Source organism: Eleutherodactylus coqui, chromosome 10 (assembly GCF_035609145.1).
Source record: "Eleutherodactylus coqui strain aEleCoq1 chromosome 10, aEleCoq1.hap1, whole genome shotgun sequence".
In the NCBI taxonomy this organism is placed as follows: Eukaryota; Metazoa; Chordata; class Amphibia; order Anura; family Eleutherodactylidae; genus Eleutherodactylus; species Eleutherodactylus coqui.
In genome coordinates this window covers 1,751,526-1,777,725 of record NC_089846.1, presented here as the reverse complement: position 1 = coordinate 1,777,725, position 26,200 = coordinate 1,751,526, and the positions used below count along the sequence as shown (strand labels likewise).

Sequence of the window (26,200 nt, the reverse complement as noted above, 5' to 3'; positions counted from 1 at the left end):
CACTGTGTCAGGTAGAGAGTGCCCCCATACACTGTGCCCAGTAGAGAGTGCCCCCATACACTGTGCCCAGTAGAGAGTGCCCCCATACACTGTGCCCAGTAGAGAGTGCCCCCATACACTGTGCCCGGTAGAGAGTGCCCCCATACACTATGCCCGGTAGAGAGTGCCCCCATACACTGTGTCAGGTAGAGAGTGCCCCCATACACTGTGCCAGGTAGAGAGTGCCCCCATACACTGTGCCCAGTAGAGAGTGCCCCCATACACTGTGCCCAGTAGAGAGTGCCCCCATACACTGTGCCCAGTAGAGAGTGCCCCCATACACTGTGCCCAGTAGAGAGTGCCCCCATACACTGTGCCAGGTAGAGTGTGCCTCCATACACTGTGCCCAGTAGAGAGTGCCCCCATACACTGTGTCAGGTAGAGAGTGCCCCCATACACTGTGCCCGGTAGAGAGTGCCCCCATACACTGTGCCCAGTAGAGAGTGCCCCCATACACTGTGCCCAGTAGAGAGTGCCCCCATACACTGTGCCCAGTAGAGAGTGCCCCCATACACTGTGCCCAGTAGAGAGTGCCCCCATACACTGTGCCAGGTAGAGAGTGCCCCCATACACTGTGCCAGGTAGAGAGTGCCCCCATACACTGTGCCCAGTAGAGAGTGCCCCTATACACTGTGCCCAGTAGAGAGTGCCCCCATACACTGTGCCCGGTAGAGAGTGCCCCCATACACTGTGCCAGGTAGAGTGTGCCTCCATACACTGTGCCCAGTAGAGAGTGCCCCCATACACTGTGCCCAGTAGAGAGTGCCCCCATACACTGTGCCCGGTAGAGAGTGCCCCCATACACTGTGCCCGGTAGAGAGTGCCCCCATACACTGTGCCCGGTAGAGAGTGCCCCCATACACTATGCCCGGTAGAGAGTGCCCCCATACACTGTGTCAGGTAGAGAGTGCCCCCATACACTGTGCCAGGTAGAGAGTGCCCCCATACACTGTGCCCAGTAGAGAGTGCCCCCATACACTGTGCCCGGTAGAGAGTGCCCCCATACACTATGCCCGGTAGAGAGTGCCCCCATACACTGTGTCAGGTAGAGAGTGCTCCCATACACTGTGCCCGGTAGAGAGTGCCCCCATACACTGTGCCCAGTAGAGAGTGCCCCCATACACTGTGCCCAGTAGAGAGTGCCCCCATACACTGTGCCCGGTAGAGAGTGCCCCCATACACTATGCCCGGTAGAGAGTGCCCCCATACACTGTGTCAGGTAGAGAGTGCCCCCATACACTGTGCCAGGTAGAGAGTGCCCCCATACACTGTGCCCAGTAGAGAGTGCCCCCATACACTGTGCCCGGTAGAGAGTGCCCCATACACTATGCCCGGTAGAGAGTGCCCCCATACACTGTGTCAGGTAGAGAGTGCCCCCATACACTGTGCCCAGTAGAGAGTGCCCCCATACACTGTGCCCAGTAGAGAGTGCCCCCATACACTGTGCCCAGTAGAGAGTGCCCCCATACACTGTGCCCGGTAGAGAGTGCCCCCATACACTATGCCCGGTAGAGAGTGCCCCCATACACTGTGTCAGGTAGAGAGTGCCCCCATACACTGTGCCAGGTAGAGAGTGCCCCCATACACTGTGCCCAGTAGAGAGTGCCCCCATACACTGTGCCCAGTAGAGAGTGCCCCCATACACTGTGCCCGGTAGAGAGTGCCCCCATACACTGTGTCAGGTAGAGAGTGTCCCCATACACTGTGCCCGTTGGAGAGTGCCCCCATACACTGTGCCAGGTAGAGTGCCCCCATACACTGTGCCCAGTAGAGAGTGCCCCCATACACTGTGTCAGGTAGAGAGTGCCTCCATACACTGTGCCCGGTAGAGAGTGCCCCCATACACTGTGCCAGGTAGAGTGCCCCCATACACTGTGCCCAGTAGAGAGTGCCCCCATACACTTTGCCCAGTAGAGAGTGCCCACATACACTGTGTCAGGTAGAGAGTGCCCCCATACACTGTGCCCGGTAGAGAGTGCCCCCATACACTGTGCCTGGTAGAGAGTGCCCCCATACACTGTGCCTGGTAGAGAGTGCCCCCATACACTGTGCCCGGTAGAGAGTGCCCCCATACACTGTGCCCGGTAGAGAGTGCCCCCATACACTGTGCCCGGTAGAGAGTGCCCCCATACACTGTGCCAGGTAGAGTGCCCCCATACACTGTGCCCAGTAGAGAGTGCCCCCATACACTGTGCCCAGTAGAGAGTGCCCCCATACACTGTGCCCAGTAGAGAGTGCCCACATACACTGTGTCAGGTAGAGAGTGCCCCTATACACTGTGCCCGGTAGAGAGTGCCCCCATACACTGTGTCTGGTAGAGAGTGCCCCATACACTGTGCCCGGTAGAGAGTGCCCCCATACACTATGCAGCAGTAGAGAGTGCCCCCATACACTGTGCCCGGTAGAGAGTGCCCCCATACACTGTGTCAGATAGAGAGTTCCCCCATACACTGTGCCAGGTAGAGAGTGCCCCCATACACAGTGTCAGGTAGAGAGTGCCTCCATACACTGTGCCCGGTAGAGAGTGCCCCCATACACTGTGTCAGATAGAGAGTGCCTCCATACACTGTGCCCGGTAGAGAGTGCCCCCATAAACTGTGCCCGGTAGGGAGTGCCTCCATACACTGTGCCCGGTAGAGAGTGCCCCCATACACTGTGTCAGATAGAGAGTGCCTCCATACACTGTGCCCGGTAGAGAGTGCCCCCATAAACTGTGCCCGGTAGAGAGTGCCTCCATACACTGTGCCTGGTAGAGAGTGCCCCCATATACTGTGCCAGCTAAAGAGTGCCCCCATACACTGTGCCCGGTAGAGAGTGCCCCCATACACTGTGCCAGGTAGAGAGTGCTCCCATACACTGTGCCCAGTAGAGAGTGCCCCCATACACTGCGCCCGGTAGAGAGTGCCTCCATACACTGTGCCAGCTAGAGAGTGCCTCCATACACTGTGCCAGCTAGAGAGTGCCTCCATACACTGTGCCAGGTAGAGAGTGCCCCCATACACTGTATCAGGTAGAGAGTGCCTCCATACATTGTGCCCAGTAGAGTGCCCCCATACACTGTGCCAAGTAGAGAGTGCCCCCATACACTGTGCCAAGTAGAGATTGCCCCCATACACTGTGCCCAGTAGAGAGTGCCCCCATACACTGTGCCCGGTAGAGAGTGCCCCCATACACTGTGCCCAGTAGAGAGTGCCCCCATACACTGTGCCCGGTAGAGAGTGCCCCCATACACTGTGCCAGGTAGAGTGTGCCTCCATACACTGTGCCCAGTAGAGAGTGCCCCCATACACTGTGCCCAGTAGAGAGTGCCCCCATACACTGTGCCCGGTAGAGAGTGCCCCCATACACTGTGCCCAGTAGAGAGTGCCCCCATACACTGTGCCCGGTAGAGAGTGCCCCCATACACTATGCCTGGTAGAGAGTGCCCCCATACACTGTGTCAGGTAGAGAGTGCCCCCATACACTGTGCCAGGTAGAGAGTGCCCCCATACACTGTGCCCAGTAGAGAGTGCCCCCATACACTGTGCCCGGTAGAGAGTGCCCCCATACACTATGCCCGGTAGAGAGTGCCCCCATACACTGTGTCAGGTAGAGAGTGCTCCCATACACTGTGCCCGGTAGAGAGTGCCCCCATACACTGTGCCCAGTAGAGAGTGCCCCCATACACTGTGCCCAGTAGAGAGTGCCCCCATACACTGTGCCCAGTAGAGAGTGCCCCCATACACTGTGCCCGGTAGAGAGTGCCCCCCATACACTATGCCCGGTAGAGAGTGCCCCCATACACTGTGTCAGGTAGAGAGTGCCCCCATACACTGTGCCAGGTAGAGAGTGCCCCCATACACTGTGCCCAGTAGAGAGTGCCCCCATACACTGTGCCCGGTAGAGAGTGCCCCCATACACTATGCCCGGTAGAGAGTGCCCCCATACACTGTGTCAGGTAGAGAGTGCCCCCATACACTGTGCCCAGTAGAGAGTGCCCCCATACACTGTGCCCGGTAGAGAGTTCCCCCATACACTATGCCCGGTAGAGAGTGCCCCCATACACTGTGTCAGGTAGAGAGTGCCCCCATACACTGTGCCAGGTAGAGAGTGCCCCCATACACTGTGCCCAGTAGAGAGTGCCCCCATACACTGTGCCCAGTAGAGAGTGCCCCCATACACTGTGCCCGGTAGAGAGTGCCCCCATACACTGTGTCAGGTAGAGAGTGTCCCCATACACTGTGCCCGGTAGAGAGTGCCCCCATACACTGTGCCAGGTAGAGTGCCCCCATACACTGTGCCCAGTAGAGAGTGCCCCCATACACTGTGTCAGGTAGAGAGTGCCTCCATACACTGTGCCCGGTAGAGAGTGCCCCCATACACTGTGCCAGGTAGAGTGCCCCCATACACTGTGCCCAGTAGAGAGTGCCCCCATACACTGTGCCCAGTAGAGAGTGCCCACATACACTGTGTCAGGTAGAGAGTGCCCCCATACACTGTGCCTGGTAGAGAGTGCCCCCATACACTGTGCCTGGTAGAGAGTGCCCCCATACACTGTGCCCAGTAGAGAGTGCCCCCATACACTGTGCCCGGTAGAGAGTGCCCCCATACACTGTGCCCGGTAGAGAGTGCCCCCATACACTGTGCCCGGTAGAGAGTGCCCCCATACACTGTGCCAGGTAGAGTGCCCCCATACACTGTGCCCAGTAGAGAGTGCCCCCATACACTGTGCCCAGTAGAGAGTGCCCACATACACTGTGTCAGGTAGAGAGTGCCCCCATACACTGTGCCCGGTAGAGAGTGCCCCCATACACTGTGTCTGGTAGAGAGTGCCCCATACACTGTGCCCGGTAGAGAGTGCCCCCATACACTATGCAGCAGTAGAGAGTGCCCCCATACACTGTGCCCGGTAGAGAGTGCCCCCATACACTGTGTCAGATAGAGAGTTCCCCCATACACTGTGCCAGGTAGAGAGTGCCCCCATACACAGTGTCAGGTAGAGAGTGCCTCCATACACTGTGCCCGGTAGAGAGTGCCCCCATACACTGTGTCAGATAGAGAGTGCCTCCATACACTGTGCCCGGTAGAGAGTGCCCCCATAAACTGTGCCCGGTAGGGAGTGCCTCCATACACTGTGCCCGGTAGAGAGTGCCCCCATACACTGTGTCAGATAGAGAGTGCCTCCATACACTGTGCCCGGTAGAGAGTGCCCCCATACACTGTGTCAGATAGAGAGTGCCTCCATACACTGTGCCCGGTAGAGAGTGCCCCCATACACTGTGTCAGATAGAGAGTGCTCCCATACACTGTGCCCAGTAGAGAGTGCCCCCATACACTGCGCCCGGTAGAGAGTGCCTCCATACACTGTGCCAGGTAGAGAGTGCCCCCATACACTGTGCCAGGTAGAGTGCCCCCATACACTGTGCCCAGTAGAGAGTGCCCCCATACACTGTGCCAAGTAGAGATTGCCCCCATACACTGTGCCCAGTAGAGAGTGCCCCCTTACACTGTGCCCGGTAGAGAGTGCCTCCATACACTGTGCCAGCTAGACAGTGCCTCCATACACTGTGCCCGGTAGAGTGTGCCCCCATACACTATGCAGCGGTAGAGACTGCCCCCATACACTGTGCCCGGTAGAGAGTGCCTCCATACACTGTGCCAGGTAGAGAGTGCCCCCAATACACTGTGCCAGGTAGAGTGCCCCATAAACTGTACGAGGTAGAGTGCCGCCATACACTGTGCCAGGTAAAGAGTGGCCCTATAAACTGTACCAGGTAGAGAGTGCCCCCATACACTATGCCCAGTAGAGAGTGCCCCCATACACTGTGCCCGGTAGAGTGCCCCATAAACTGTGCCAGGTACAGTGCCCCCATACACTGTGCCAGGTAGAAAGAGCCCCCCCATACACTGTGCCCGGTAGAGAGTGTCCCCATAAACTGTACCAGGTAGAGTGCTCCCATACACTGTGCCTGGTAGAGAGTGCCCCCATACACTGTGCCCGGTAGAGAGTGCCCCCATACACTGTGCCAGGTAGAAAGAGCCCCCCATACACTCTGTAAGGTAGAGAGTGCCTCAATACACTGTGCCAGGTAGAGTGCCCATATGTAATGTGCCAGGTAGAGTGCCACATACACTGTGCCAGGGAGAGAGGGTCCCCATAAACTGTACCAGGTAGAGTGCTCCAATACAGTGTGCCAGGTAGAGTACCCCAATACACTGTGCCAGGTAAAGTGCCCCCATACACTGTGCCCAGTAGAGAGTGCCCCCATACACTGTGCCCAGTAGAGAGTGCCCCCATACACTGTGCCAGCTAGAGAGTTCCCCCATACACTGTGCCAGCTAGAGAGTTCCCCCATGCACTGTGTCAGGTAGAGTGTACATATAAACTGTGCCAGGTAAAGAGTGCCCCTATACACTGTGCCCGGTAGAGAGTGCCCCCATACATTGTGCCTGGTAGAAAGAGCCCCCCATACACTCTGTAAGGTAGAGAGTGCCTCAATACACTGTGCCAGGTAGAGTGCCCATATGTAATGTGCCAGGTAGAGTGCCACATACACTGTGCCAGGGAGAGAGGGTCCCCATAAACTGTACCAGGTAGAGTGCTCCAATACAGTGTGCCAGGTAGAGTACCCCAATACACTGTGCCAGGTAAAGTGCCCCCATACACTGTGCCCAGTAGAGAGTGCCCCCATACACTGTGCCCAGTAGAGAGTGCCCCCATACACTGTGCCAGCTAGAGAGTTCCCCCATACACTGTGCCAGCTAGAGAGTTCCCCCATGCACTGTGTCAGGTAGAGTGTACATATAAACTGTGCCAGGTAAAGAGTGCCCCTATACACTGTGCCCGGTAGAGAGTGCCCCCATACATTGTGCCTGGTAGAAAGAGCCCCCCATACACTGTGTAAGGTAGAGAGTGCCTCAATACACTGTGCCAGGTAGAGTGCCCATATGTAATGTGCCAGGTAGAGTGCCCCATAAACTGTGCCAGGTACAGTGCCCCATACACTGTGCCAGGGAGAGAGGGTCCCCATAAACGGTACCAGGTAGAGTGCTCCCATACAGTGTGCCAGGTAGAGTGCCCCAATACACTGTGCCAGGTAGAGTGTCCCTATAAACTGTGCCAGGTAAAGAGTGCCCCTGTACACTGTGCCAGGTAAAGTGCCCCCATACACTGTGCCCAGTAGAGAGTGCCCCCATACACTGTGCCAGGTAGAGAGTGCTCCCATACACTGTGCCCAGTAGAGAGTGCCCCCATACACTGTGCCCGGTAGAGAGTGCCCCCATACACTGTGCCAGCTAGAGAGTGCCTCCATACACTGTGCCAGCTAGAGAGTGCCTCCATACACTGTGCCAGCTAGAGAGTGCTCCCATACACTGTATCAGGTAGAGAGTGCCCCCATACACTGTGCCCAGTAGAGAGTGCCCCCATACACTGTGCCCAGTAGAGAGTGCCCCCATACATTGTGCCCGGTAGAGAGTGCCTCCATACACTGTGCCAGCTAGACAGTGCCTCCATACACTGTGCCCAGTAGAGAGTGCCCCCATACACTATGCCAGGTAGAAAGAGCCCCCCATACACTCTGTAAGGTAGAGAGTGCCTCAATACACTGTGCCAGGTAGAGTGCCCATATGTAATGTGCCAGGTAGAGTGCCACATACACTGTGCCAGGGAGAGAGGGTCCCCATAAACTGTACCAGGTAGAGTGCTCCAATACAGTGTGCCAGGTAAAGAGTGCCCCTATACACTGTGCCAGGTAGAGAGTGCCCCCATACACTGTGCCCAGTAGAGAGTGCCCCCATACACTGTGCCTGGTAGAGAGTTCCCCCATACACTGTGCCAGGTAGAGAGTGCCCCCATACACAGTGCCAGGTAGAGTGTGCCCCTATAAACTGTGCCCGGTAGAGAGTGCCTCCATACACTGTGCCCAGTAGAGATTGCCCCCATACACTGTGTCAGGTAGAGAGTGCCCCCATACACTGTGCCCGGTAGAGAGTGCCCCCATACACTGTGCCCAGTAGAGAGTGCCCCCATACACTGTGCCCAGTAGAGAGTGCCCCCATACACTGTGCCCAGTAGAGAGTGCCCCCATACACTGTGCCCAGTAGAGAGTGCCCCCATACACTGTGCCAGGTAGAGAGTGCCCCCATACACTGTGCCAGGTAGAGAGTGCCCCCATACACTGTGCCCAGTAGAGAGTGCCCCTATACACTGTGCCCGGTAGAGAGTGCCCCCATACACTGTGCCCAGTAGAGAGTGCCCCCATACACTGTGCCCAGTAGAGAGTGCCCCCATACACTGTGCCAGGTAGAGTGTGCCTCCATACACTGTGCCCAGTAGAGAGTGCCCCCATACACTGTGCCCAGTAGAGAGTGCCCCCATACACTGTGCCCGGTAGAGAGTGCCCCCATACACTGTGCCCGGTAGAGAGTGCCCCCATACACTGTGCCCGGTAGAGAGTGCCCCCATACACTATGCCCGGTAGAGAGTGCCCCCATACACTGTGTCAGGTAGAGAGTGCCCCCATACACTGTGCCAGGTAGAGAGTGCCCCCATACACTGTGCCCAGTAGAGAGTGCCCCCATACACTGTGCCCGGTAGAGAGTGCCCCCATACACTATGCCCGGTAGAGAGTGCCCCCATACACTGTGTCAGGTAGAGAGTGCTCCCATACACTGTGCCCGGTAGAGAGTGCCCCCATACACTGTGCCCAGTAGAGAGTGCCCCCATACACTGTGCCCAGTAGAGAGTGCCCCCATACACTGTGCCCGGTAGAGAGTGCCCCCATACACTATGCCCGGTAGAGAGTGCCCCCATACACTGTGTCAGGTAGAGAGTGCCCCCATACACTGTGCCAGGTAGAGAGTGCCCCCATACACTGTGCCCAGTAGAGAGTGCCCCCATACACTGTGCCCGGTAGAGAGTGCCCCATACACTATGCCCGGTAGAGAGTGCCCCCATACACTGTGTCAGGTAGAGAGTGCCCCCATACACTGTGCCCAGTAGAGAGTGCCCCCATACACTGTGCCCAGTAGAGAGTGCCCCCATACACTGTGCCCAGTAGAGAGTGCCCCCATACACTGTGCCCGGTAGAGAGTGCCCCCATACACTATGCCCGGTAGAGAGTGCCCCCATACACTGTGTCAGGTAGAGAGTGCCCCCATACACTGTGCCAGGTAGAGAGTGCCCCCATACACTGTGCCCAGTAGAGAGTGCCCCCATACACTGTGCCCAGTAGAGAGTGCCCCCATACACTGTGCCCAGTAGAGAGTGCCCCCATACACTGTGCCCAGTAGAGAGTGCCCCCATACACTGTGCCAGGTAGAGTGTGCCTCCATACACTGTGCCCAGTAGAGAGTGCCCCCATACACTGTGTCAGGTAGAGAGTGCCCCCATACACTGTGCCCGGTAGAGAGTGCCCCCATACACTGTGCCCAGTAGAGAGTGCCCCCATACACTGTGCCCAGTAGAGAGTGCCCCCATACACTGTGCCCAGTAGAGAGTGCCCCCATACACTGTGCCCAGTAGAGAGTGCCCCCATACACTGTGCCAGGTAGAGAGTGCCCCCATACACTGTGCCAGGTAGAGAGTGCCCCCATACACTGTGCCCAGTAGAGAGTGCCCCTATACACTGTGCCCAGTAGAGAGTGCCCCCATACACTGTGCCCGGTAGAGAGTGCCCCCATACACTGTGCCAGGTAGAGTGTGCCTCCATACACTGTGCCCAGTAGAGAGTGCCCCCATACACTGTGCCCAGTAGAGAGTGCCCCCATACACTGTGCCCGGTAGAGAGTGCCCCCATACACTGTGCCCGGTAGAGAGTGCCCCCATACACTGTGCCCGGTAGAGAGTGCCCCCATACACTATGCCCGGTAGAGAGTGCCCCCATACACTGTGTCAGGTAGAGAGTGCCCCCATACACTGTGCCAGGTAGAGAGTGCCCCCATACACTGTGCCCAGTAGAGAGTGCCCCCATACACTGTGCCCGGTAGAGAGTGCCCCCATACACTATGCCCGGTAGAGAGTGCCCCCATACACTGTGTCAGGTAGAGAGTGCTCCCATACACTGTGCCCGGTAGAGAGTGCCCCCATACACTGTGCCCAGTAGAGAGTGCCCCCATACACTGTGCCCAGTAGAGAGTGCCCCCATACACTGTGCCCGGTAGAGAGTGCCCCCATACACTATGCCCGGTAGAGAGTGCCCCCATACACTGTGTCAGGTAGAGAGTGCCCCCATACACTGTGCCAGGTAGAGAGTGCCCCCATACACTGTGCCCAGTAGAGAGTGCCCCCATACACTGTGCCCGGTAGAGAGTGCCCCATACACTATGCCCGGTAGAGAGTGCCCCCATACACTGTGTCAGGTAGAGAGTGCCCCCATACACTGTGCCCAGTAGAGAGTGCCCCCATACACTGTGCCCAGTAGAGAGTGCCCCCATACACTGTGCCCAGTAGAGAGTGCCCCCATACACTGTGCCCGGTAGAGAGTGCCCCCATACACTATGCCCGGTAGAGAGTGCCCCCATACACTGTGTCAGGTAGAGAGTGCCCCCATACACTGTGCCAGGTAGAGAGTGCCCCCATACACTGTGCCCAGTAGAGAGTGCCCCCATACACTGTGCCCAGTAGAGAGTGCCCCCATACACTGTGCCCGGTAGAGAGTGCCCCCATACACTGTGTCAGGTAGAGAGTGTCCCCATACACTGTGCCCGTTGGAGAGTGCCCCCATACACTGTGCCAGGTAGAGTGCCCCCATACACTGTGCCCAGTAGAGAGTGCCCCCATACACTGTGTCAGGTAGAGAGTGCCTCCATACACTGTGCCCGGTAGAGAGTGCCCCCATACACTGTGCCAGGTAGAGTGCCCCCATACACTGTGCCCAGTAGAGAGTGCCCCCATACACTTTGCCCAGTAGAGAGTGCCCACATACACTGTGTCAGGTAGAGAGTGCCCCCATACACTGTGCCCGGTAGAGAGTGCCCCCATACACTGTGCCTGGTAGAGAGTGCCCCCATACACTGTGCCTGGTAGAGAGTGCCCCCATACACTGTGCCCGGTAGAGAGTGCCCCCATACACTGTGCCCGGTAGAGAGTGCCCCCATACACTGTGCCCGGTAGAGAGTGCCCCCATACACTGTGCCAGGTAGAGTGCCCCCATACACTGTGCCCAGTAGAGAGTGCCCCCATACACTGTGCCCAGTAGAGAGTGCCCCCATACACTGTGCCCAGTAGAGAGTGCCCACATACACTGTGTCAGGTAGAGAGTGCCCCTATACACTGTGCCCGGTAGAGAGTGCCCCCATACACTGTGTCTGGTAGAGAGTGCCCCATACACTGTGCCCGGTAGAGAGTGCCCCCATACACTATGCAGCAGTAGAGAGTGCCCCCATACACTGTGCCCGGTAGAGAGTGCCCCCATACACTGTGTCAGATAGAGAGTTCCCCCATACACTGTGCCAGGTAGAGAGTGCCCCCATACACAGTGTCAGGTAGAGAGTGCCTCCATACACTGTGCCCGGTAGAGAGTGCCCCCATACACTGTGTCAGATAGAGAGTGCCTCCATACACTGTGCCCGGTAGAGAGTGCCCCCATAAACTGTGCCCGGTAGGGAGTGCCTCCATACACTGTGCCCGGTAGAGAGTGCCCCCATACACTGTGTCAGATAGAGAGTGCCTCCATACACTGTGCCCGGTAGAGAGTGCCCCCATAAACTGTGCCCGGTAGAGAGTGCCTCCATACACTGTGCCTGGTAGAGAGTGCCCCCATATACTGTGCCAGCTAAAGAGTGCCCCCATACACTGTGCCCGGTAGAGAGTGCCCCCATACACTGTGCCAGGTAGAGAGTGCTCCCATACACTGTGCCCAGTAGAGAGTGCCCCCATACACTGCGCCCGGTAGAGAGTGCCTCCATACACTGTGCCAGCTAGAGAGTGCCTCCATACACTGTGCCAGCTAGAGAGTGCCTCCATACACTGTGCCAGGTAGAGAGTGCCCCCATACACTGTATCAGGTAGAGAGTGCCTCCATACATTGTGCCCAGTAGAGTGCCCCCATACACTGTGCCAAGTAGAGAGTGCCCCCATACACTGTGCCAAGTAGAGATTGCCCCCATACACTGTGCCCAGTAGAGAGTGCCCCCATACACTGTGCCCGGTAGAGAGTGCCCCCATACACTGTGCCCAGTAGAGAGTGCCCCCATACACTGTGCCCGGTAGAGAGTGCCCCCATACACTGTGCCAGGTAGAGTGTGCCTCCATACACTGTGCCCAGTAGAGAGTGCCCCCATACACTGTGCCCAGTAGAGAGTGCCCCCATACACTGTGCCCGGTAGAGAGTGCCCCCATACACTGTGCCCAGTAGAGAGTGCCCCCATACACTGTGCCCGGTAGAGAGTGCCCCCATACACTATGCCTGGTAGAGAGTGCCCCCATACACTGTGTCAGGTAGAGAGTGCCCCCATACACTGTGCCAGGTAGAGAGTGCCCCCATACACTGTGCCCAGTAGAGAGTGCCCCCATACACTGTGCCCGGTAGAGAGTGCCCCCATACACTATGCCCGGTAGAGAGTGCCCCCATACACTGTGTCAGGTAGAGAGTGCTCCCATACACTGTGCCCGGTAGAGAGTGCCCCCATACACTGTGCCCAGTAGAGAGTGCCCCCATACACTGTGCCCAGTAGAGAGTGCCCCCATACACTGTGCCCAGTAGAGAGTGCCCCCATACACTGTGCCCGGTAGAGAGTGCCCCCCATACACTATGCCCGGTAGAGAGTGCCCCCATACACTGTGTCAGGTAGAGAGTGCCCCCATACACTGTGCCAGGTAGAGAGTGCCCCCATACACTGTGCCCAGTAGAGAGTGCCCCCATACACTGTGCCCGGTAGAGAGTGCCCCCATACACTATGCCCGGTAGAGAGTGCCCCCATACACTGTGTCAGGTAGAGAGTGCCCCCATACACTGTGCCCAGTAGAGAGTGCCCCCATACACTGTGCCCGGTAGAGAGTTCCCCCATACACTATGCCCGGTAGAGAGTGCCCCCATACACTGTGTCAGGTAGAGAGTGCCCCCATACACTGTGCCAGGTAGAGAGTGCCCCCATACACTGTGCCCAGTAGAGAGTGCCCCCATACACTGTGCCCAGTAGAGAGTGCCCCCATACACTGTGCCCGGTAGAGAGTGCCCCCATACACTGTGTCAGGTAGAGAGTGTCCCCATACACTGTGCCCGGTAGAGAGTGCCCCCATACACTGTGCCAGGTAGAGTGCCCCCATACACTGTGCCCAGTAGAGAGTGCCCCCATACACTGTGTCAGGTAGAGAGTGCCTCCATACACTGTGCCCGGTAGAGAGTGCCCCCATACACTGTGCCAGGTAGAGTGCCCCCATACACTGTGCCCAGTAGAGAGTGCCCCCATACACTGTGCCCAGTAGAGAGTGCCCACATACACTGTGTCAGGTAGAGAGTGCCCCCATACACTGTGCCCGGTAGAGAGTGCCCCCATACACTGTGCCTGGTAGAGAGTGCCCCCATACACTGTGCCCAGTAGAGAGTGCCCCCATACACTGTGCCCGGTAGAGAGTGCCCCCATACACTGTGCCCGGTAGAGAGTGCCCCCATACACTGTGCCCGGTAGAGAGTGCCCCCATACACTGTGCCAGGTAGAGTGCCCCCATACACTGTGCCCAGTAGAGAGTGCCCCCATACACTGTGCCCAGTAGAGAGTGCCCACATACACTGTGTCAGGTAGAGAGTGCCCCCATACACTGTGCCCGGTAGAGAGTGCCCCCATACACTGTGTCTGGTAGAGAGTGCCCCATACACTGTGCCCGGTAGAGAGTGCCCCCATACACTATGCAGCAGTAGAGAGTGCCCCCATACACTGTGCCCGGTAGAGAGTGCCCCCATACACTGTGTCAGATAGAGAGTTCCCCCATACACTGTGCCAGGTAGAGAGTGCCCCCATACACAGTGTCAGGTAGAGAGTGCCTCCATACACTGTGCCCGGTAGAGAGTGCCCCCATACACTGTGTCAGATAGAGAGTGCCTCCATACACTGTGCCCGGTAGAGAGTGCCCCCATAAACTGTGCCCGGTAGGGAGTGCCTCCATACACTGTGCCCGGTAGAGAGTGCCCCCATACACTGTGTCAGATAGAGAGTGCCTCCATACACTGTGCCCGGTAGAGAGTGCCCCCATACACTGTGTCAGATAGAGAGTGCCTCCATACACTGTGCCCGGTAGAGAGTGCCCCCATACACTGTGTCAGATAGAGAGTGCTCCCATACACTGTGCCCAGTAGAGAGTGCCCCCATACACTGCGCCCGGTAGAGAGTGCCTCCATACACTGTGCCAGGTAGAGAGTGCCCCCATACACTGTGCCAGGTAGAGTGCCCCCATACACTGTGCCCAGTAGAGAGTGCCCCCATACACTGTGCCAAGTAGAGATTGCCCCCATACACTGTGCCCAGTAGAGAGTGCCCCCTTACACTGTGCCCGGTAGAGAGTGCCTCCATACACTGTGCCAGCTAGACAGTGCCTCCATACACTGTGCCCGGTAGAGTGTGCCCCCATACACTATGCAGCGGTAGAGACTGCCCCCATACACTGTGCCCGGTAGAGAGTGCCTCCATACACTGTGCCAGGTAGAGAGTGCCCCCAATACACTGTGCCAGGTAGAGTGCCCCATAAACTGTACGAGGTAGAGTGCCGCCATACACTGTGCCAGGTAAAGAGTGGCCCTATAAACTGTACCAGGTAGAGAGTGCCCCCATACACTATGCCCAGTAGAGAGTGCCCCCATACACTGTGCCCGGTAGAGTGCCCCATAAACTGTGCCAGGTACAGTGCCCCCATACACTGTGCCAGGTAGAAAGAGCCCCCCCATACACTGTGCCCGGTAGAGAGTGTCCCCATAAACTGTACCAGGTAGAGTGCTCCCATACACTGTGCCTGGTAGAGAGTGCCCCCATACACTGTGCCCGGTAGAGAGTGCCCCCATACACTGTGCCAGGTAGAAAGAGCCCCCCATACACTCTGTAAGGTAGAGAGTGCCTCAATACACTGTGCCAGGTAGAGTGCCCATATGTAATGTGCCAGGTAGAGTGCCACATACACTGTGCCAGGGAGAGAGGGTCCCCATAAACTGTACCAGGTAGAGTGCTCCAATACAGTGTGCCAGGTAGAGTACCCCAATACACTGTGCCAGGTAAAGTGCCCCCATACACTGTGCCCAGTAGAGAGTGCCCCCATACACTGTGCCCAGTAGAGAGTGCCCCCATACACTGTGCCAGCTAGAGAGTTCCCCCATACACTGTGCCAGCTAGAGAGTTCCCCCATGCACTGTGTCAGGTAGAGTGTACATATAAACTGTGCCAGGTAAAGAGTGCCCCTATACACTGTGCCCGGTAGAGAGTGCCCCCATACATTGTGCCTGGTAGAAAGAGCCCCCCATACACTCTGTAAGGTAGAGAGTGCCTCAATACACTGTGCCAGGTAGAGTGCCCATATGTAATGTGCCAGGTAGAGTGCCACATACACTGTGCCAGGGAGAGAGGGTCCCCATAAACTGTACCAGGTAGAGTGCTCCAATACAGTGTGCCAGGTAGAGTACCCCAATACACTGTGCCAGGTAAAGTGCCCCCATACACTGTGCCCAGTAGAGAGTGCCCCCATACACTGTGCCCAGTAGAGAGTGCCCCCATACACTGTGCCAGCTAGAGAGTTCCCCCATACACTGTGCCAGCTAGAGAGTTCCCCCATGCACTGTGTCAGGTAGAGTGTACATATAAACTGTGCCAGGTAAAGAGTGCCCCTATACACTGTGCCCGGTAGAGAGTGCCCCCATACATTGTGCCTGGTAGAAAGAGCCCCCCATACACTGTGTAAGGTAGAGAGTGCCTCAATACACTGTGCCAGGTAGAGTGCCCATATGTAATGTGCCAGGTAGAGTGCCCCATAAACTGTGCCAGGTACAGTGCCCCATACACTGTGCCAGGGAGAGAGGGTCCCCATAAACGGTACCAGGTAGAGTGCTCCCATACAGTGTGCCAGGTAGAGTGCCCCAATACACTGTGCCAGGTAGAGTGTCCCTATAAACTGTGCCAGGTAAAGAGTGCCCCTGTACACTGTGCCAGGTAAAGTGCCCCCATACACTGTGCCCAGTAGAGAGTGCCCCCATACACTGTGCCAGGTAGAGAGTGCTCCCATACACTGTGCCCAGTAGAGAGTGCCCCCATACACTGTGCCCGGTAGAGAGTGCCCCCATACACTGTGCCAGCTAGAGAGTGCCTCCATACACTGTGCCAGCTAGAGAGTGCCTCCATACACTGTGCCAGCTAGAGAGTGCTCCCATACACTGTATCAGGTAGAGAGTGCCCCCATACACTGTGCCCAGTAGAGAGTGCCCCCATACACTGTGCCCAGTAGAGAGTGCCCCCATACATTGTGCCCGGTAGAGAGTGCCTCCATACACTGTGCCAGCTAGACAGTGCCTCCATACACTGTGCCCAGTAGAGAGTGCCCCCATACACTATGCCAGGTAGAAAGAGCCCCCCATACACTCTGTAAGGTAGAGAGTGCCTCAATACACTGTGCCAGGTAGAGTGCCCATATGTAATGTGCCAGGTAGAGTGCCACATACACTGTGCCAGGGAGAGAGGGTCCCCATAAACTGTACCAGGTAGAGTGCTCCAATACAGTGTGCCAGGTAAAGAGTGCCCCTATACACTGTGCCAGGTAGAGAGTGCCCCCATACACTGTGCCCAGTAGAGAGTGCCCCCATACACTGTGCCTGGTAGAGAGTTCCCCCATACACTGTGCCAGGTAGAGAGTGCCCCCATACACAGTGCCAGGTAGAGTGTGCCCCTATAAACTGTGCCCGGTAGAGAGTGCCTCAATACACTGTGCCAGGTAAAGTGCCCATATGTAATGTGTCAGGTAGAGAGCCGCGGCCGCTCTGCCCGCACGACTTCTGTTGATGGCAGTGGAAGCCGTCCGACCCGCGGCCCATCCTCAATTATCATTGCGGGAAGGTCGTGGGATCCAGGTGAGGGCCCGGCGCGGCGGCGGCATTATCTGTACTGCGCATGCAGGCGGCCCTAATCGGCTCTTCACCGCCGGTGATCACCTCACTGGGGGGTCCCCTGGTTGGCCGTGTGCATGAGCCCCCCAGGGACCGCCGGCTGACGGCTCTCCCCATTCTCTCCACAGTGTCGGATCTCACGGCCTCTCTGCTCCTCGCCTGTCTCTTCTGCCATTTCTCGGACTGTCTGCTCCTCCTGCCGGGCACCTGCCTCTCAGGTGTGCGCTGCCTCTGCTCCTACACCTGCCTGCCGGACCTGCATGACCTCTGCTGCTGCGGCACCTCTTCCTGCTGCACTAACAGCGGCTGCCTGGACCTGTGTCAGCACACGGCCGAGTGCTTGGAGCTGGCCATGGAGATCTCCGAGCTGTGCTACCACTAACCCAGGTCATCCCTCCTGTCAGAGCCAACGATGCGGAGTGTAGCCCCATATGGCGGGGTTCGGTACTGCAGCTCAGCGCCTGCTCTGTTCACTTCAATGGGGATGAGATGCAATACCAGACACGGCCTACGGGCAGACGTGGCGCTGTGACACAACAGCTTCTTTCTACCCTGGAGAAGTCCTTAGGGGGACGTGCGGACTATCCTCTATGTCTGGCCTGCCCACTATGGCTGCACGGCGACTCGGGCACCAACCGTCACTGCAGTCTCCGTGAGACGCCAACCTCAGGGATCTGCGGGTCGCGGGCACAGAACTGCCAGACCGCCGGACTTCATGAGGATCTGTCCCGTCTGAGGTCTCTATAATGTACAATGGCAGCAGTCTCTTTTAATCATGTGACTCTCCCTATAATGTTCATCACGTATGACAGTCTCTTGCAGTCTCTCTCAGCCACTGTACCCGCTGTCTCCCGCCTGACAACTGTCTCTCTGTAGACTGGTGTACCCGCTGTCTCCTGCCTGACAACCGTCTCTCTGTAGACAGGTGTGCCCGCTGTCTCCCGCCTGACAACCGTCTCTCTGTAGACAGGTGTGCCCGCTGTCTCCCGCCTGACAACCGTCTCTCTGTAGACAGGTGTGCCCGCTGTCTCCCGCCTGACAACCGTCTCTCTGTAGACAGGTGTGCCCGCTGTCTCCTGCCTGACAACCGTCTCTCTGTAGACAGGTGTGCCCGCTGTCTCCCGCCTGACAACCGTCTCTCTCTGTAGACAGGTGTGCCTGTTGTCTCCTGCCTGACAACCATCTCTCTGTAGACAGGTGTGCCTGCTGTCTCCTGCCTGACAACCATCTCTCTGTAGACAGGTGTGCCCGCTGTCTTCTGCCTGACAACCGTCTCTCTGTAGACAGGTGTGCCCGCTGTCTCCCGCCTGACAACCGTCTCTCTCTGTAGACAGGTGTGCCTGTTGTCTCCTGCCTGACAACCATCTCTCTGTAGACAGGTGTGCCTGCTGTCTCCTGCCTGACAACCGTCTCTCTGTAGACAGGTGTGCCCGCTGTCTTCTGCCTGACAACCGTCTCTCTGTAGACAGGTGTGCCCGCTGTCTCCTGCCTGACAACAGTCTCTCTGTAGACAGGTGTGCCCGCTGTCTTCTGCCTGACAACTGTCTCTCTCTGTAGACAGGTGTGCCCACTGTCTCCTGCCTGACAACTGTCTCTCTCTGTAGACAGGTGTGCCCACTGTCTTCTGCCTGACAACTGTCTCTCTCTGTAGACAGGTGTGCCCACTGTCTCCTGGCTGACAACCGTCTCTCTGTAGACAGGTGTGCCCGCTGTCTCCTGCCTGACAACCGTCTCTCTCTGTAGACAGGTGTACCCGCTGTCTCCTGCCTGACAACCGTCTCTCTCTGTAGACAGGTGTGCCCACTGTCTCCTGCCTGACAACAGTCTCTCTGTAGACAGGTGTGCCCGCTGTCTTCTGCCTGACAACTGTCTCTCTCTGTAGACAGGTGTGCCCACTGTCTCCTGCCTGACAACCGTCTCTCTGTAGACAGGTGTGCCCGCTGTCTCCTGGCTGACAACCATCTCTCTCTGTAGACAGGTGTGCCCGCTGTCTTCTGTCTGACAACCATCTCTCTCTGTAGACAGGTGTGCCTGCTGTCTCCTGCCTGACAACCATCTCTCTGTAGACAGGTGTGCCCGCTGTCTCCTGCCTGACAACCGTCTCTCTGTAGACAGGTGTGCCCGCTGTCTCCCGCCTGACAACCGTCTCTCTCTGTAGACAGGTGTACCTGCTGTCTCCTGCCTGACAACCGTCTCTCTGTAGACAGGTGTGCCCGCTGTCTCCTGCCTGACAACCGTCTCTCTCTGTAGACAGGTGTACCCGCTGTCTCCTGCCTGACAACTGTCTCTCTCTGTAGACAGGTGTACCCGCTGTCTCCTGCCTGACAACCGTCTCTCTCTGTAGACAGGTGTGCCCACTGTCTCCTGCCTGACAACAGTCTCTCTGTAGACAGGTGTGCCCGCTGTCTTCTGTCTGACAACCGTCTCTCTCTGTAGACAGGTGTACCTGCTGTCTCCTGCCTGACAACCATCTCTCTGTAGACAGGTGTGTCCGCTGTCTTCTGCCTGACAACCGTCTCTCTCTGTAGACAGGTGTGCCCGCTGTCTCCTGCCTGACAACTGTCTCTCTCTGTAGACAGGTGTGCCCGCTGTCTCCTGCCTGACAACTGTCTCTCTCTGTAGACAGGTGTGCCCGCTGTCTCCTGCCTCACAACCGTCTCTCTGTAGACAGGTGTGCCCGCTGTCTTCTGTCTGACAACCGTCTCTCTCTGTAGACAGGCATGCCCGCTGTCTCCTGGCTGACAACCATCTCTCTCTGTAGACAGGTGTGCCCGCTGTCTTCTGTCTGATAACCATCTCTCTGTAGACAGGTGTGCCCGCTGTCTCCCGCCTGACAACCGTCTCTCTCTGTAGACAGGTGTGCCCGCTGTCTCCTGCCTGACAACCGTTTCTCAGTAGACAGGTGTGCCTGCTGTCTCCCGCCTGACAACCGTCTCTCTCTGTAGACAGGTGTGCCCGCTGTCTCCTGCCTGACAACCATCTCTCTGTAGACAGGTGTGCCCGTTGTCTCCAGCCTGACAACCGTCTCTCTGTAGACAGGTGTGCCCGCTGTCTCCTGCCTGATAACCATCTCTCTGTAGACAGGTGTGCCCGCTGTCTCCAGCCTGACAACCGTCTCTCTGTAGACAGGTGTGCCCGCTGTCTCCCGCCTGACAACCGTCTCTCTCTGTAGACAGGTGTGCCTGCTGTCTCCAGCCTGACAACCGTCTCTCTGTAGACAGGTGTGCCCGCTCTCTTCTGTCTGACAACCGTCTCTCTCTGTAGACAGGTATGCCCGCTGTCTCCTGCCTGACAACCATCTCTCTCTGTAGACAGGTGTGCCCGCTGTCTTCTGTCTGATAACCATCTCTCTGTAGACAGGTGTGCCCGCTGTCTCCCGCCTGACAACCGTCTCTCTCTGTAGACAGGTGTGCCCGCTGTCTCCCGCCTGACAACCGTCTCTCTCTGTAGACAGGTGTGCCCGTTGTCTCCAGCCTGACAACCGTCTCTCTGTAGACAGGTGTGCCTGCTGTCTCCCGCCTGACAACCGTCTCTCTCTGTAGACAGGTGTGCCTGCTGTCTCCAGCCTGACAACCGTCTCTCTGTAGACAGGTGTGCCCGCTGTCTTCTTTCTGACAACCGTCTCTCTCTGTAGATAGGTGTGCCCGCTGTCTCCTGTCTGACAACCGTCTCTCTGTAGACAGGTGTGCCCGCTGTCTTCTTTCTGACAACCGTCTCTCTCTGTAGACAGGTGTACCCGCTGTCTCCTGCCTGATAACCATCTCTCTGTAGACAGGTGTGCCTGCTGTCTCCTGCCTGACAACAGTCTCTCTCTGTAGACAGGTGTACCCGCTGTCTCCTGTCTGACAACCGTCTCTCTGTAGACAGGTGTGCCTGCTGTCTCCCGCCTGACAACTGTCTCTCTCTGTAGACAGGTGTACCCGCTGTCTCCTGCCTGATAACCATCTCTCTGTAGACAGGTGTACCCGCTGTCTCCTGTCTGACAACCGTCTCTCTGTAGACAGGTGTACCCGCTGTCTCCTGCCTGACAACCGTCTCTCTCTGCAGACAGGTGTACCCGCTGTCTCCTGCCTGACAACCGTATCTCTGTAGACAGGTGTACCCGCTGTCTCCTGCCTGACAACCATCTCTCTGTAGACAGGTGTACCCACTGTCTCCTGCCTGACAACCGTCTCTCTCTGCAGACAGGTGTACCCGTTGTCTCCTGCCTGACAACCGTCTCTCTGTAGACAGGTGTACCCGCTGTCTCCTGCCTGACAACCGTCTCTCTCTGTAGACAGGTGTACCCGCTGTCTCCTGCCTGACAACTGTCTCTCTCTGTAGACAGGTGTACCCGCTGTCTCCTGCCTGACAACCGTCTCTCTCTGTAGACAGGTGTGCCCACTGTCTTCTGCCTGACAGCAGTCTCTCTTTGTAGACAGGTGTGCCCGCTGTCTCCTGCCTGACAACCGTCTCTCTGTAGACAGGTGTGCCCGCTGTCTTCTGTCTGACAACCGTCTCTCTCTGTAGACAGGTGTACCCGCTGTCTCCTGCCTGACAACTGTCTCTCTCTGTAGACAGGTGTGCCCGCTGTCTCCTGCCTGACAACCGTCTCTCTGTAGACAGGTGTGCCCGCTGTCTTCTGTCTGACAACCGTCTCTCTCTGTAGACAGGTGTGCCCGCTGTCTCCTGGCTGACAACCGTCTCTCTCTGTAGACAGGTGTACCCGCTGTCTCCTGCCTGATAACCATCTCTCTGTAGACAGGTGTGCCCGCTGTCTCCTGCCTGACAACCATTTCTCTGTAGACAGGTGTGCCCGCTGTCTCCTGCCTGACAACCATTTCTCTGTAGACAGGTGTACCCGCTGTCTCCTGCCTGACAACCGTCTCTCTCTGTAGACAGGTGTACCCACTGTCTCCCGCCTGACAACCGTCTTTCTCTGTAGACAGGTGTGCCCGCTGTCTCCAGCCTGACAACCGTCTCTCTGCAGACAGGTGTGCCCGCTGTCTTCTGTCTGACAACCGTCTCTCTCTGTAGACAGGTGTGCCCGCTGTCTTCTGTCTGACAACCGTCTCTCTCTGTAGACAGGTGTGCCCGCTGTCTTCTGTCTGACAACCGTCTCTCTCTGCAGACAGGTGTACCCGCTGTCTTCTGTCTGACAACCGTCTCTCTCTGTAGACAGGTGTGCCCGCTGTCTCCTGCCTGACAACTGTCTCTCTCTGTAGACAGGTGTGCCCGCTGTCTCCTGGCCAGCCTGTTCTGCGAGGTCTCCATCCTGTGCTCTGCAGTCCTGGGGTGTGTGAGCTGCGGGCTCTGCGGTGACGGAGCCCTGTGTGGGTCACTGTGCCCTGATGGATTGATGTGTGCCCGGATTTGGCCCTGTGGCCCTGGTTGTGCCCTGCTGGACGAGGGCTGCCACTCATCGGACTGCCTGGACATTTGCCTGGAGTGTTGTTCCCTCTGCTTCCCGTCCTGAACCGCCCGCCGCGCCAACATTTAGATGGAGTAACACAATATGCCAGCGCCTGTACCCACATGTCAATAAAGCTGTATGCCCTCTGTCCAGTGTCGTCATTGTGTATCCACCAGGGGATTCGGAGTCCCGAGATGCCGCAGTGAATGGCCCTGAGCCCGCAGCATCATGGAGTACGGCGGCTCCAAGTCACACCACGAAGGGTTAATAATGGCCAATCAGTAGACAAAAAAAGCTACAAGTTACAATTCTTAGCTGGAAAGGGCAGTGCCGGATTATCAGGGGGTCCGGATTATCAGGGGGTTCGGATTATCAGGGGGTCCGCATTATCCGGGGTTCTGGATTATCAGAGGGTCCGGATTATCAGGGGGTCTGCATTATCCGGGATTCCGGATTATCAGAGGGTCCGGATTATCAAAGGGTCCGGATTATCAGAGGGTCCGGATTATCAGGGGGTCCGGATTATCAGGGGGTCCGCATTATCAGGGGGTCCGCATTATCCGGGGTTCCGGATTATCAGGGGGTCCGGATTATCAGAGGGTCCGGATTATCAGGGGGTCCGGATTATCAGAGGGTCTGGATTATCAGGGGGTCCGCATTATCCGGGGTTCCGGATTATCAGAGGGTCCGGATTATCAGGGGGTCCGGATTATCAGGGGGTCCGGATTATCAGGGGGTCCGGGTTATCAGGGGGTCCGGATTATCAGGGGGTTCGGGTTATCAGGGGGTCCGGATTATCAGGGGGTCCGGATTATCAGGGGGTCCGGATTATCAAAGGGTCCGGATTATCAGGGGGTCCGGGTTATTAGGGGGTCCGGATTATCAGGGGGTCCGGATTATCAGAGGGTCCGGATTATCAGAGGGTCTGGATTATCAGGGGGTCTGGATTATCAGGGGGTCCGGATTATCAGAGGGTCCGGATTATCAGAGGGTCCGGATTATCAGGGGGTCCGGATTATCAGGGGGTCCGGATTATCAGGGGGTCCGGGTTATCAGGGGGTCCGGATTATCAGGGGGTCCGGCTGTTGGTAGGGAATCTGATTATCAAGAGGTCTGCAGTATTCTTGCAGGTTACATAGTAACATAGTATGTAAAACCGAACCCCGCCCATCCAGGCCCGCCGGTTACCCCCACAGCTGATCCAGGGGAAGGCAAAACCCCAAGGAGGAAGAAATCCTCATTTAATCTGTCTCCAATCTGACAATGAGAATAATCCCCGGATCCCCGACGCTGCGGAGTGACCGGTCATGTAACACTCCAGAAGGGCGTCCAGAACCTCTTATATCGTATCACCATCACCGCGTCCGCAGGAGAGAGTTATATACTGTTACTGCTCTTACAGTAAAGAACCTCCTCCTGTGTTGTAGAAACATTCTGTCCTCTAGATGTAGAGAGCGCCCCCTTGGTACAGTCTGGGTATAATAGATGATGAGAGATCACTGTACTGACCCCTGATATATCTATACATAGTTATTAGAGCACCCCCTTGTTACAGTCCTGGGTATAATAGATGATGGGAGAGATCTCTGTACTGACCCCTGATATATCTATACATAGTTATTACAGCGCCCCCTTGTTACAGTCCTGGGTATAATAGATGATGGGAGAGATCTCTGTACTGACCCCTGATATATCTATACATAGTTATTAGAGCGCCCCCTTGTTACAGTCCTGAGTATAATAGATGATGGGAGAGATCTCTGTAGTGACCCCTGATATATTATACATAGTTATTAGAGCGCCCCCTTGTTACAGTCCTGGGTATAATAGATGATGGGAGAGATCTCTGTACTGACCCCTGATATATCTATACATAGTTATTAGAGCGCCCCCTTGTTACAGTCCTGGGTATAATAGATGATGGGAGAGATCTCTGTACTGACCCCAGATATATCCATGCATAGTTATTAGAGTGCCCCCTTGTTACAGTCCTGGGTATAATAGATGATGGAGGAGATCTCTGTACTGACCCCTGATATATCTATACATAGTTATTAGAGCGCCCCCTTGTTACAGTCCTGGGTATAATAGATGATGGGAGAGATCTCTGTACTGACCCCTGATATATTATATATACAGATAGTCCCCGACTTGCGAACATTTGAGTTACGAATTTCGCTAGATACGAACTATCTGTCCTGCACAGTATCATGCTATGGCATTACATCATACTGTGCAGGGAGCGGACAGGCTACTATCAAGCCTGATAGAAGCCTGTCCGGTCACATCGCGGTTGCTGGGCACTCTGCATAGGCAGCCCTGGGGCCTTTCAGGAGGTCCCCGGCTGCCTAGCAACCGCACAGCGTCCCGCGATCTCATCGTGGGACGCTGTACGGGCCCCCTGAACGTCGGGTGCCGGCTGTTTCTTACAGCGGGCACCCGGCGGCAGCAGTTCCGACGAGCCGCGCCGCTCGTCAGAACTGTTAACACTTTAAATACCGCTGTCAGAGCGGTATTTAAAGTGTTAACAGTTCCGACAAGCGGCGCGGCTCGTCGGAACTGCTGCCGCCGGGTGCCCGCTGTAAGAAACAGCCGGCACCCGACGTTGTATGGAGCGGGATCCACCCGCGATCCCCTCCATACTACCATTTGTTCGACTTGCGAACAAAACGGACTTGCGAACGGGCTCCCGGAACGGAACCTGTTCGCAACTCGGGGAGCACCTGTAGTTATTAGAGCGCCCCCTTGTTACTGTCCTGGGTATAATAGATGATGGGAGATATCTCTGTACTGACCCCTGATATATTATACATAGTTATTAGAGCGCCCCCTAGTTACAGTCCTGGGTATAATAGATGGTGGGAGAGATCTCTGTACTGACCCCTGATATATTATACATAGTTATTAGAGCGTCCCCTTGTTAAGTCTTGCGTATAATAGATGATGAGAGATCTCTGTACTGACCCCCGATATATCTATACATAGTTATTAGAGCGCCCCCTTGTTACAATCCTGGTTATAAAAGATGATGGGTGAGATCTCTGTACTGACCCCCGATATATCTGAACATAGTTATTAGAGCGCCTCCTTGTTACACTCTTGGGTCTAATAGTTGATGAGACAGATCTCTGTACTGACCCCTGGTATATCAATACATAGTTATTAGAGCGCCCCCTTGTTACTGTCCTGGGTATAATAGATGATGGGAGAGATCTCTGTACTGACCCCTGGTATATCTATACATAGTTATTAGATCGCCCCCTTGTTACAGTCCTGGGTATAATAGTTGATGAGAGATCTCTGTATTGACCCCTGAAATATCTATACATAGTTATTAGAGCGCCCCCTTGTTACAGTGCTGGGTATAATAGATGATAGGAGAGATCTCTGTACTGACCCCCGATATATCTATACATAGTTATTAGAGCGCCCCCTTGTTACAATCCTGGTTATAAAAGATGATGGGTGAGATCTCTGTACTGACCCCTGATATATCTAAACATAGTTATTAGAGCGCCTCCTTGTTACACTCTTGGGTATAATAGTTGATGAGACAGATCTCTGTACTGACCCCTGGTATATCAATACATAGTTATTAGAGCGCCCCCTTGTTACTGTCCTGGGTATAATAGATAATGGCAGAGATCTCTGTACTGACTCTGATATAGCATACATAGTTATTAGAGCGCCCCCTTGTTACAGTCCTGGGTAT

The 26,200-nt window shown here is 56.1% G+C and overlaps 1 protein-coding gene across 2 annotated transcripts in view; it reads left to right on the top strand.

The window, feature by feature from the left end:
* LOC136579659 (myoD family inhibitor-like) overlaps window positions 1-22,634 on the top strand; it is a 28,326-nt gene extending 5,692 nt beyond the window's left edge. The window contains exon 4 of one of the 2 annotated variants that reach the window (XM_066579707.1): window positions 22,301-22,634. In XM_066579707.1, the coding sequence (XP_066435804.1) occupies window positions 22,301-22,551 (251 nt within the window). In that variant the 3' untranslated portion in view covers window positions 22,552-22,634. Of the gene's footprint in view, window positions 1-17,224; window positions 17,828-22,300 lie in introns of those variants that run through there. The other variant, XM_066579705.1, reaches the window with a different exon arrangement.
* The last annotated feature ends 3,566 nt before the right edge of the window (window positions 22,635-26,200 follow it).